At 47.9% G+C, this 13037-nt stretch overlaps 1 protein-coding gene across 1 annotated transcript; it reads left to right on the forward strand.

The window, feature by feature from the left end:
* The first annotated feature begins 7156 nt into the window (after nt 1-7156).
* LOC125550424 (binding partner of ACD11 1-like) lies at nt 7157-12679 on the forward strand. Its single transcript, XM_048713417.1, has 5 exons — nt 7157-7378; nt 10806-10909; nt 10992-11067; nt 11162-11245; nt 11775-12679. Exons 1-5 carry the CDS (start codon nt 7373-7375, stop codon nt 12357-12359), a joined length of 855 nt encoding a protein of 284 aa, XP_048569374.1. The 5' UTR covers nt 7157-7372; the 3' UTR covers nt 12360-12679.
* The last annotated feature ends 358 nt before the right edge of the window (nt 12680-13037 follow it).

The following is a 13037-nucleotide window of genomic DNA, read 5'->3' on the forward strand; positions in this document are numbered from 1 at the left end:
TAAATTGTATAGGTGCACTAGTTCGGCGAAGAGATGGCGATACAAGTGCAATATGGATAGTAGATATGGGTATTTGTAATATGAAAGTATAAAAACAGCAAGGTAACTAATGATAAAAGTGAGCGTAAACGCTATTGCAATGCTAGGAAACAAGGCCTAGGGTTCATACTTTCGCTAGTGTAAGTTCCCTCAACAATAATAACATAATTGGATCACATAACTATCCCTAAACATGCAACAAAGAGTCACTCCAAAGTCACTAATAGCGGAGAACAAACAAAGAGATTATGGTAGGGTACGAAACCACCTCAAAGTTATTCTTTCCAATCAATCCGTTGGGCTATTCCTATAAGTGTCACAAACAGCCCTAGAGTTCGTACTAGAATAACACCTTAAGACACAAATCAACGAAAACCCTAATGTCACCTAGATACTCCAATGTCACCTCAAGTATCCGTGGGTATGATTATACGATATGCATCACACAATCTCAGATTCATCTATTCAACCAACACATAGAACCTCAACGAGTGCCCCAAAGTTCCTACCGGAGAATCGCGATGAAAACGTGTGCCAACCCCTATGCATAGGTTCATGGGCGGAACCCGCAAGTTGATCACCAAAACATACATAAAGTGAATCACGTGGTATCCCATTGTCACCATAGATACGCACGGCAAGACATACATCAAGTGTTCTCAAATCTATAAAGACTCAATCCGATAAGATAACTTCAAAGGGGAAACTCAATTCATTATAAGAGAGTAGAGGGGGAGAAAACATCATAGGGTCCAACTATAATAGCAAAGCTCGCGATACATCAAGATCGTATCACCTCAAGAACACGAGAGAGAGAGAGAGATCAAACACATAGCTACTGGTACATACCCTCAGCCCCGAGGGAGAACTACTCCCTCCTCATCATGGAGGGCACTTGGATGATGAAGATGGCCACCGGAGAAGGATTGCCCCCTCCGACAGGGTGCCGGAACGGGTCTAGATTGGTTTTCGGTGGCTACGGAGGCTTCTGGCGGCGGAACTCCCGATCTATTGTGCTCACGGATGTTTTTAGGGTATATGGAGATATATAGGCGGAAGAAGTACGTCAGGGGGGCCACGAGGGGCTCACGAGGGTGGAGGGCGTGCCCAGGGGGTGGGCGCCCCCCTGCCTCGTGACCTCCTCACAGATCCCCCGACGTGCACTCCATGTCTTCTGGGCTTCTTCCTTCCAAAAATGAGTTCCGTGAAGTTTCAGGTCAATTGGACTTCGTTTGGTTTTCCTTTTCTTCGAAACCCTAAAACAGGGTAAAAACAGAAACTGGCACTGGGCTCTGGGTTAATAGGTTAGTCCCAAAAATGATATAAAAGTGTATAATAAAGCCCATAAACATTCAAAACAGTAAATAATATAGCATGGAGCAATCAAAAATTATAGATATGTTGGAGACGTATCAAACTGCTGGAACTGCTTCAAAGTTTAAACCTCCCAGGAAAACAACTCCAACTGCGCAAGCTGGAACATCTGCTAGCAAAAAAAGGATGAAGAGAGCTGCGACATCTTCATTACCAAGCTATAAGTACTTCAATGCTAGTGGCAATGAGTAGAGCATGTCTTCTATGCTAGTGACCATGTAATGAAAACTAGCTTTTGGTGATCATAGATCATTTCCTGTTAGTATGCACTGAACTATGTGCTTGTCATGATCATATATCATTTCCTGTTGCAAACATCTGAATCCTTTTGGTGTTGTTGCAAAGAGGAAGATTATGTCTGAAATGAAAATGCCTGAGATATTTGGTCATTTGTCAACATATCCAGTTTTATGTTGTTGCAAAGATGCTCCTGCCAACATATCATGTCATAAATTGTGTCATTTGTCAACAAAACTATGCTCATTATTCAAGATAGGAAATCAAGCAACAAGGCAAATGCACAAATTGGATGATAATGCCACAATGGCCACATACTTCATTACTAGGATGAACATAGATCAACATATCATACATAGTTCCAGCCACATACTTCATTACTAGGATCAACATAGATCAACATAGTTCCAGCAAAAACTGACACTAACCAACCATTCTCCTTCTCCATACAAGGATCAACCTGACCACATATTCAGTGCACTAGAAATTTCCCTAGCACTAAACCTAGCACAAAGACAGCAAACACAACCAGAATTGTCTTATATTTGGTCTTCACTGCATCTATCTCAGCACTTTTTTCTTTCAAGTGTTCCTGCAGAGCCAGAATCACACTTTCAGTCATTGTTTGCTCTTCAACTGCATCTTCAGTCCTAGCACCCTTCAGTCTCCAAACTTCATCTCTTAAATCTCCAATCAAACCAGAAAAAAACTTGGGCAATGGATCATCATGCCACTCAATAAACCCACAACCACCATTCTATCAAAATGAACACAACGGAATGAATCAGATTAACCGAGCAGTGGCAGAAGAAAGGCACTTGCAGATGGAAAATGGAGCTCACCAGCACATGGACGCAGGCGTAGTACCTCCTGCCGAGGTTCTGCCGGCTCCACGATATCCACCTCGGCGCCTTCCTTGGCGGATTGCAATGGCAGAGCTTCGGCGGCTCGTAATCCATGGCGCCCTCGCGGTATGGAACCAACGACCTTGTCTCAGCCTCCCTCCTTCCGCTAGCTCGACGGAATCCGGGAGCGGAAGATGCCCCTGAGAACCCCGACATCGCACCCTGCCCCCCCCCCCCGCCGCCGCCGCACTGCGCCACGCTCAGATCGCTGCCCCCTCGTCTCTGTCGTCGCCGTAAACCTAACAGTGAGGTCAAATCCCCCCTCTCTATCCAAATGCGTGGTCAACACACCCTCTCCATGGCCCACAAGTCAGAATCCTGGTGAAATCCCTGCCACGTCAGCAAATTAGCACTAAAACGGTCTCAGGGTTTAATTTAGACCGGGATTAGTGAGATGAGTGTGCTGATTTCAGGGATTAGGAGTTCAGGGTTCCATTTAGCTTTTCTCTACGAGTTCAGGGTTTGTTTTAGACTTTTTCCAATTACAAAACACATGGAAATATAGATTAACGCGCAGACAAGTTCTTCAAATTAATTTAAGGTGAGGCTAGAGTTTCTCATCATGTGGTGAGATTTGGTGTCAGGTGTTTCAGATTTATTCAATGGTTCACCGATTGACACACTGGTCCTTAGGGGCACATGCGCCAAGACTTTCACACTGTCATCGACAAGGTCAAGCCGGCTCCGTATTTCAATGCCACTTTGACTGTAAAAATTTGAACTGTCGTGATATGAATTATGAAAAACGCCATGCTACTTTACAAATCTTCCATTTCTCCAATTTATAAATTTACAATGAGTATGATAGAAAAGAGAATGACTTGTGATCTAGAAAACCTAAATTGCCATGCTAAACTGTAAAATTGGCATCCTCTAGATAAAAAATGCCATGAAAAATAGTAATATGGAAATTGCCATGCTACTTTATAAAACTGTCATCTCTCTAATTTTGCCATGCTACTTTATAAAACGGTCATTTCTTGAATTTATAAATTTACCATGACAATAAAAAATGTCATACCAATAATAAAAAATCCGCCATCCTCTTGATAATAAAAACGATATGCCAGCTATAACAAAAATACAGTGCTAAAAAGTAAAAACATAAATTTATAAATGCCATGCTCTAAAAATATCGGAATTGCCATGATACTTTATGAAACTGCAATTTCTCTCATTTTATAAATTTACTATGATATAAAAAAAATGCCATGCCAATGATAATAAAACTACCATCCTCCTACTATACTAATAAATTTTTCCATGTTATTAATATTAAAATTTCATGCTCTTAATAATAAATTTGTCATCCTCCTACTATACTAATAAAGAAATGCCATGTTATTAATATTAAAATGACATGCTCTTAGTAATAAAGCTGCCATCCTTTAATAAGTGAAAATAGGGATTCTTGTTCTTTCAAGAAAGAAAAAAAATCAAGATTTTCAGTTTTTTTTTTCAAATGAAAAACCAAGTTAACTCAGATACATAATGGTGTTTGAGCATGAGTGTTCGCAAGCCCCGCTTCGGCCCAAGTGGCGAGTGTGGATGGTCCTCGTGTAGGAGTTCAAGGATCTTACGGAGCTATTGTTAGTGAAATCAAGGCGAGAGCAGCACACTTCTCCTGTAATTTTATTTTCAAAAGTTAGCTAAATTTGTTGTTTCTTTACCTAGGGATCGTCATGTGTGACTTGACCAGCCTCATGACCAAGTCTGTACCCCACCTTTTGTGGAATTTGAGTAATAAAGTGGCTTTTCCCTCAAAAGAAAAAAAGGAAGGAAGTAAAAAAAGAAACCGTTCATCACGAGAGCCGAGATAGTGAACCACTCTAGAGAGCCGAGATAGCGAACCACTCTAGAGAGCCGACCTGGCACCCGATTCACGCCATGATCCATGCCGCCACATCGCACGGCGGGAAGGGAGTTCACTAGGATCGTTCCCCTGAAGAATTCTATGAGACCAGGTCTTACGCGAGCCCCATCCTGATGAATGACATGTGGCATTCACAAATCACAAAGCATCTCCACCCCCATTTAAAATCAGGGGGGAGAGATTAGATGCTTTGTGATTTATGAATCCCACGTGTCATCTATCAGGATGGGTCTCACCTGCTAACCGTGAGACCTGGTCTCATATAATTTTTTTCCGCTCATGTGCAGGGTTCACCGCACGAATTAATGTGCAGAGCAAATAATAAAGTGACACGTGTTCTGATGGGACCAACTAATAAGGCCTTTTTTTCTAGGAGTTTCCTGATTCTCAATTCTTCTAGACTAGAGACCATGAATCTGATCGTGGCCAAGGCTGCGGCGGCGTGAGGCTGAGGTGATGGTGTGGGCAGCCAAGGCGGGGCCGCGGATGAATACGTCGCGAGGCTGAGGGGCACACAGCTATTAGACTTCGGTCGGAAAAAAGCAGCGATTGGACCATGGTTCCTTACGTAGTGGAGATGGCAGCACTCATGCGTTGAATTCACAGTCCTCGTGCATGGAGGTGAGTTGGAGCGGCGGAGCAGCACGTCCTCCGTCTTGTCCGGCTTCACGCGACGCGGGGAGCTTCATTTGTGTGGCGGCCGGCGGCGGGGGGCGTCGTCGTCAACGGGATGATAGCTAGCTACTCTCTCGAGGAAGCACCCTAGTATTACAAACGTTGATTTCTTAGGATGTAAAGCTTCATGGTCTCTACCCTCAATTAATGGTGGAGTAGAAGATTGAGAACCAGGGAACTGATAGAATAAAAAAAGAGAAATAAAAATGTCTTTTCTGATGGTCCCACTGGAACATGTGTCACTTGATTATTGGCCGTGCATATTAATCCGTGCTATGACCCCTGCACCCGAGCCAAACCCCCCTGACGAGCGGTGGTCGGACAGCATATCCGAGAAATGGAACGTGCAGGTGAGTGCACTGCATCGGAATCGCGACCAAAAGATATGCGTCGTGTGCGGGCACGTAACGTAAAGCGCCGTGCCGTGCCACTCGGCCGGTCCGGGCGATCGTCCTGCCGCGATTACCGCCTGGACGGGAATGGGTCTGGCCCGTTGCCAATGGACTACTCCGGCCGGCCACGTACAGTAGTACATACTACCTTTCTAGCAAAGCAACTTTTATCAAAAGCGATTGGTACGAAGAAGAAAAAGGCATGGAATAATGGCGGCCGGCGTGCCACGCCCGTCTTTTCCCCCTACCGGCCGCCGATCAAGGCAACATGTGCACAAGCCGTGCAAGAACGGGTCGGAGAAACAACTTCTAGTCTAGATTCTAGATTACAACTCAAGTTGGACCCTAGAAAAGAATCGTTCTCGCTGCATTTCGGTCCAGTTCAGCGCGGCACGCGGTAACACTCGCACCCGCGCCGTCGACCCCGTGCGTGTTTTCCCCTGAAAAATGAAAAGAATCTAAGCAGCAGGACCGGCCTCGACTGGCCTTTCTTTGGGCACGTGAGGTGCGTACGGGGAAATTGCGTGCACTGTGCGCCAAAAACGCAATGTTTGGCAGGGCGTCAGATCCAACACAAGCACACTACGCTACAAAACATAACAGATCATCATCAGAGTAATAAAACGAAAGGTAAAAAATCCGGTGACACTCCAACCCCCAATCCTAAATCCCTCATCACGGATCCAGCAAATGGCAAAGCAGCTGAACTGAACGTCCGTGGTGCCACCCGACCCGACCCACCACTGCCGTGCCGCGCCAGCGCCGACACACATCATTTTTACATTACAACTCGAAAACTGTTTTTTCTCCAAACAATATCTCCATATCATCATACTAAAACTATAATCAAGCTAAATTCCAATCTAAGTTCAAAAATATGAGGGATTTCAAGTAAATAATGCGTCGAATCAGAAGCAAGTTTGCAAAAACTAATTGGAGGGATCGAGGGAGCTTACATTTCTCTCTTCGGGGCCATCTTGATCCGCAAAAACGATGAAGAAACGGTGAAGATCTGAGAGGGAGAGTGGAGGAGATGAAAGAGGGAGAGAGGGGCGAGTGGGGAGAAAGAAACTGCCGACAGGGGGAGGGGGGGGGGGGGGGGAGATGGGCAGGGGCGCGAGGTCTCGGGCGAAATAACTGCTCGCACCCTATCGCCAGAGGCGCTGGCGGTAGGATTAGACAGCCTACCGCCAGGGGCCGTGAAGATAGGGTGCAACGGAGGGGGACGACGGTCGTCTTCGCGTGCTGATGTGGACTAGTACCCTACCGCCCCCGACGGTAAGAAAAAGGATCAAATCCTGATTTTTTTTCAACCGAGGTCAGATCCTAAATTTGTACTCCCTCCGTTCCGAATTACTTGTCTTAGATTTGTCTAGATACATCCGTATCTAGACAAATCCAAAACAAATAATTTGGAACAGACGGAGTATGTCAGAAGGGTCAAAACAAGAAATTTAGCCTCCGATGACACTCCAACCCCCAATCCCAAAGCCCTCCTCACGGATCCAGCAAACGGCAGGCAGCTGAACCGAACGTCCGTGGTGCCACCCGACCCGACCCGACCCAGACCACAAACCCCGTCGTGCGTGCGACCGGCCCACCACCACCACTGCCGCGCCGCGCCAGCGCCGACGCGCGCATCGTTTTTACGTTACAACTCGCCACGAAAGCGAGAGTTGAAAGGAGCAACCGCCCACCCGACTCCTCCTCCCCCGGCCGAGTCCACCCCTCCTCTCCTCTCCTCCCTCCGCCCGCCGACACACGCGCAACGCGCGGCGCCGAACTCACCAGCCCCACCTCACCCTCCTCGTCTCTCTCGCCCCGCCGGCCGACGGATTCCCGGCCACCAAGCTCGCCTCCCGCGAGATCCCGCAGCAATGGAGGTGAGTGCGTGCGTGCGCAATCTCTCTCACGAGTCGCAACTCCCTAGTCTTATCTTCTTCTTCTCCTCCGTTGGTGCTCGCGCGGTGGTCGGGCCGGCCGTCTCTCGTAGTCGTAGCAAAACTCCGGGTTGGATGGAGGCCACGGGAGGCGTCGTCTCCGACGATTTTTGCCCGGCCTGGTCCTCCGGGGACGGCGCGGGAGGCCACGAGGACGAGCATCTCCCCGTCGCCGCTTTCCCGCTAGATTCCGCGCGTTCCTCCCCGAAAAGGCCAGCGGCCCAGCGCAATGCGGGTCAACGGCTCGACGGCGGGTGCGCGCGCCGTCTGCCTGCTCCTCGGTAAGTCCGCCGCAACCGCAATGCCGGCGAGCTCTGGATGCAGAGGGAGCCAGGGGATCCAATCGGCGCTTCGTTCCAAGTTTCTCGCGCTTGCTGGGCAATCCGTTGGTTTCCCCCCGGATTCTTAGGCTCTGAATCCGAACCGGAGCCTCTGATTTTGTTTTCTACGGGTACCGACTTTTCAAGGCCGTGGGTTAGAAACTGGTTGGTAGTAGTTCAGATCTTGAAGAGGAGCCGTTTCTAGTTTCTGTTGGGAATGTCTTTTCTTTAAGATCAGCAGATGATTTGGGCTCCTTTTGGTCAATGAATGCGCTTTCTTCTTTTTTTGCATTTAGGGAAATTAACCACTCCTGGTAACAGGGGAGCTGGCATACATTATTACTTTTGCAGCTCTAATTGTACAACAGCACGATTCCTAATGGTGTGCTGTCAACATTATCTTATTGAGCGTATGATTCTCATTGATTTACGTAGTGCTATCTACTGTATTCTTTCTGACTGAGCTGGTTGAACAACTTTATTTCTAATATGTCCTAGTATGTGACCTACATACTAGATACAAAAGGTGCAAATGACATCTATTTATATTTATAGTTCCTGGAATTACATTTTTAGCTAAAGTTTAGCATGTGGTCTCCTGTTAATAATTGATCGTGACACCTCTGGGACTGCATTAGACTGCTCATTTTCATCTATCATACAAAGTTTGTTTAATACTCCCTCCGTTTCTAAATATAAGTCCTTTTAGAGATTCCAATACTGCCTACATACAAAGCAAAATGAGTGAATCTACACTCTAAAATACGTCTATATACATCCGAATGTAGTCCGTATTGAAATATCTAAAAAGGCTTAGATTTAGAAATTAGAAACGGAGGGAGCAAATCCAAATAGAAATGTGACTTTTGAGTTCAATTTCTTCTCTCTTAATAATTGACTGTGGCACCTGGGAATACATTACACTGCTCATTTTCATTTATCATACAACATTTGTTTAGTATATGCCAAATGGAAATGTAACGTTTTTTGAGTTAAATGTCTTCTCTCTTCTGTATAGTTCAAAAAGGATATTTATTACCCAGTTGATGTTCCTGGGTCCTGACAGCTATGTGCTATCTACATTGCCATGTTCGTGTATCTAATCCATTCTCTCTAATGTTGTCCCACAATTCATACTTATGTTGTTGGTTTGAGTCATTTAACATTTCTTCAGAATGAGATTGTTCTGTAAACGCTGGAAAGTTTGGGTTTCAGGAATGCTAAACTGTGTCGACTCCTTATCCAAAAATATACAATTACTACAATCGTGCATCTTATCTCCTCCCCTGTGCTAAAGTAGCACTAGTGTCTCATGAGCAAACCCCCGACCCCCGAGCCGCTCCCGCGAGCGTCCTCGGGGGAAACCCTAGCGCGCCGCCCCTCGTCCTCCCTCGTCGATCTCTTCCCCCGCCGCCATCGTACAACGCCGCCGGGCAAAGTCCGGCCGGCGTTGGTGGCGGCGGGGATCTTGCCCCTCTCCTCGCGGTTGGCGTCCGGCGCGGCGCGAGATGGCGCTGGGCTGGGCGGGGCCCAGCGGCGTGGCGGAGGGCGTGCTGGGTGGCGGCGCCCCTGCCTGGCGGCGGTGCAGCTGCGGCTTGGGGCCCCTCCAACGCACGGCGGCTGCGGCTTCTCTGGCGGCGACGCAAGTTATCCCGGCGGCGGCTTGGCGGCGTGGCGCGGCGGACCTCCGGCGATGACTCGGCGGCGGGCTGGAGGGCTAGGCACCGTCCAGTGGTGCTGCCTCCGCGGCGGTTGCGGTTTGGGGCCCTTGACCCCGATCCGATCTGGATCTAGTGGTGCTTGGGTCTGGGCCATGGCCATGGCGGCCGGCGAGGCATGGTGTTCGTCGGGGCTTGTCGCCCTCTAGGCACCATGGGGGTGCCGGCGGTGACGCGTGCCCGGCGTGGTGACGCTGGTGGACGTGGTGGTCATCTTCCCGAGATGGCCGGCCAGAGGCTTGGTGATCGGATCTCGAGATCCATCATCTTGTCCCGGCTGCGAGTAGGGGAGACATGGTTGCCGGTGAAAACCGAGCCGACGGCAGGCGATGGCGGAGTTCTCGCCGTTACCTTGATGGAGGCATCGTCGTGTAACTACTGTCGACCCACTCGTGCTGCTCCGGGGGAAACCCTAGGATCTGGTGTTCCAGATCGGACGATGGCGGCACTGTGATGTCGTTTCTCTCTTGGGAGCATCGTTTGTGGAGCAGCGTTGGAAGTCAGAGGCAGGAGGTGGAGCGGCTTCGTCTTGCACGGAGCTTCGGTGGTGATGTCAAGTCATGCCTGACTGACAGGTGCTACGCTTTGTCATGCCTGGTCGGCAGTTGCTACGCATGACAGATCTTCCAAGGACTTCAAGCTGTGTCGTCTGGTGATACCTGGCAGCATGGCGCTGAGGTGTATCAGTGGCGACCGCGACGTGCTCAGCTGTTTGCGCGCAGGGAGGAGGTGCCGTTTGGCGCCGTGGTGGCGTCGACGATAGCTAGACCGAGCAAGGTTGATGCATCAGTACAGTTTTGAAGATGGAGCGGTGGCAGTTGGCGGCGGCGGCCTTTGAGAGCACGCCGGATCAGTGTGTGCCCCAGACCCGACAAGAGGCTAGGTTGGGGTCTTAGGTCTTAGATGTTAGGCTTGGCTGCGATGTCTGTTTGGTATTAGGCCCAGGCTATCTGCGCCCCTTCATCAACTGGATAGGTATAGCGACAGTTTGTTGCTTAGACGGCGGCTTTAGTCTTACTTTTGTATGATTTTGTAAGGTCTTGTGAGAATAATTAATAAAGTGGCCGTATGCATCTCGCCCAAATGCAGAGGCCGGGGGTCATCCTCCTTTTCTAAAAAAAAAAGCACTAGTGTCTCATATACCATTTGTTCATTTTCGGTAGATGTAAAATCACTACAGTCCAACCTCCCCTGTGCTAAAGCAGCACTAGCAATATCCCATTTGTTCATTTTCGGTAGATGTAAAATCACTACAGTCCATCTTATCACCTCCCCTGTGCTAAAGTAGCACTAGCAATATCCCATTTGCTCATCATTGATATTCTGTTGCAGGTGAGGACAGTAAAAGTTGGCAATATTTCATTGAGTGCCTCAAAAAGGGAGATCACAGAGTTCTTTTCTTTCTCTGGTGATATAGAATATGTTGAAATGCAAAGGTAAGTCATCATTACTTATTGTGTGCTTGTTTTCAATGGAGCAGAAGAGTGTTTCTTAAATATTTGCTCGTGTTTTCATCAGTGAAACTGATTGGTCACAACTTGCATACGTCACATTTAAGGACTCACAAGGAGCAGACACTGCTGTGCTTCTCTCAGTACGTTCGAGCTCCTGAAACTTATTACCTGGTGATATTTCATCTCACTGCTCTTTGGGGATTTGGCTTATAATCATGGATCGCTAATCTACAGGGAGCAACGATTGTTGATCTTTCTGTCATCATAACTCCAGTTGAGAACTATCAGTTGCCTCCTGAAGCCCACAAACAATTACCGGTAAGAATGTTTTAACTGCATGACCATTATTTTGAGTTGTATTAAACTGGAAAGAACTTACTTTCAGGCCTGGGAGTTTTAGTCTCTGAAACTGAAAAGGAACTAGGTGAATATTACAACTGTTTTAAATCAAGAATATGGTGCATTTTTTTAATAGCACTTAATTTGTGGTAGAAATAGTATTTCTTTTTCCTGCTCTTACTGTTTAATGGCTTTCTATAGACGTGGTTTCCTCTCTGGAGCAGCATTTTTTTAGTTTAGCAATTCAAAAGTAAAATATTGTAGTATTAACTTCCACCAACATTGTTTCAGTTTCTCACCATGATAAGAACATTTCTATGTCAATGAGGAGAGAAATAAAGAGACCGCATGGATTTTCTCTCAAATCAGTCTCCTGCAACTGCAGTTAACTTAACCTCATTTTATGTTCATTTTCTTTACAAAATTATTTAGTTACTATCCTGACTACTTTTAATATGCTTTGATATTCCACTCTTCTGAATTTTCGTGCATGTCCTTGTGGGTGCAGGGAGAGAATTCTCCCTCTGCTGAATCTGCAGTCAGGAAGGCGGAGGATGTTGTGAGCAGCATGATGGCCAAGGGTTTTGTCCTCAGCAAGGACGCACTCAACATGGCAAGGTCTTTCGACGAGCGTCACAACATCATGTCCACCGCCACCGCCACTGTCGTGTCTCTAGATCACCAGTACGGCCTGAGCGAGAAGATCAGCCTGGGCCGGGCGGTCGTCGGCAGCAAGGTCAAGGAGGTGGACGAGCGGTACCAGGTGTCGGAGCTCACAAGGTCCGCCCTGGCCGCTGCCGAGCAGAAGGCCAGCGTCGCAGGCTCGGCTCTCATGGGCAACCAGTACGTCTCAGCCGGCGCCTCCTGGCTTACCAGCGCGTTCGGCATGGTGACCAAAGCGGCGGGCGACATGGGCTCCATGGCCAAGGACAAGGTCGACAAGGCCGAGGAGGAGAGGAAGGCCATCATGTGGGAAGAGAGGAACGGGCTGGTGAGCGAGTACGCGAAGATCCATCTGGACGAGCACTCCTCGTGGGAGCCTGCGGTTCTTCCCGTGGAATCGATGGACGAGCAGAAGCTCCAGGCCGTGTGACGATGAGATCTGAACAAACGGAACGGTAGCCGCTTCGACTGGTGTGTGTCATTCGTTGATTGTTACTTGTTGGATATATACAGAGATCCTTTTTTTCGCCGCTGCGCTGGAGCAAAAACAGGGTGTTGTCTGTCTATCGGCGCCTACAGTGTGATGTAAATTTTAGAGTGATGCGCTTGTGTTCCTGTCAGCTTTGTTATACCGCTAGAGCCACTGAAAGGGTTTTTTTCTTCTTGTTTTCTGCTACCATAGAATGCAACTCTACTCGTTGGATGTAATTTACCTGACGCTGTGGGAATTGAAGTTGCTTTTTCTGTTCACCCCTCTTGTAATTTGAGAACTTAATTCCAGTGTTAGCTGCTAAAATGCTTGGAAAGGACCGAGGATGTGTTGAAGATATGTGTGCTGCGTTAGAGCAACTCTAGCAGAGTGGTCATATCGCATATGAAGGATGCCGGGCCTGTGCGCAAACACAGAATCGCCCAAAGGCTGTCTACATTTCTTTGTCATATCATTCAGTGTAAACACAGAATCGCCCAAACGCTGTCTACATTTTTTTGTCATATCATTCATTTCCGTAGGGACAATTTAAGCTCAGTTTAATCTAATCCAATGCCACCCGTAGCTAGTGGAGCCGCCGGATCCCCCGGGAAGCGGTGGTTCGCCCACAATCGCTAG

The sequence above is a fragment of the Triticum urartu genome, chromosome 4 (genome assembly GCF_003073215.2).
Source record: "Triticum urartu cultivar G1812 chromosome 4, Tu2.1, whole genome shotgun sequence".
Lineage (NCBI taxonomy): Eukaryota > Viridiplantae > Streptophyta > Magnoliopsida > Poales > Poaceae > Triticum > Triticum urartu.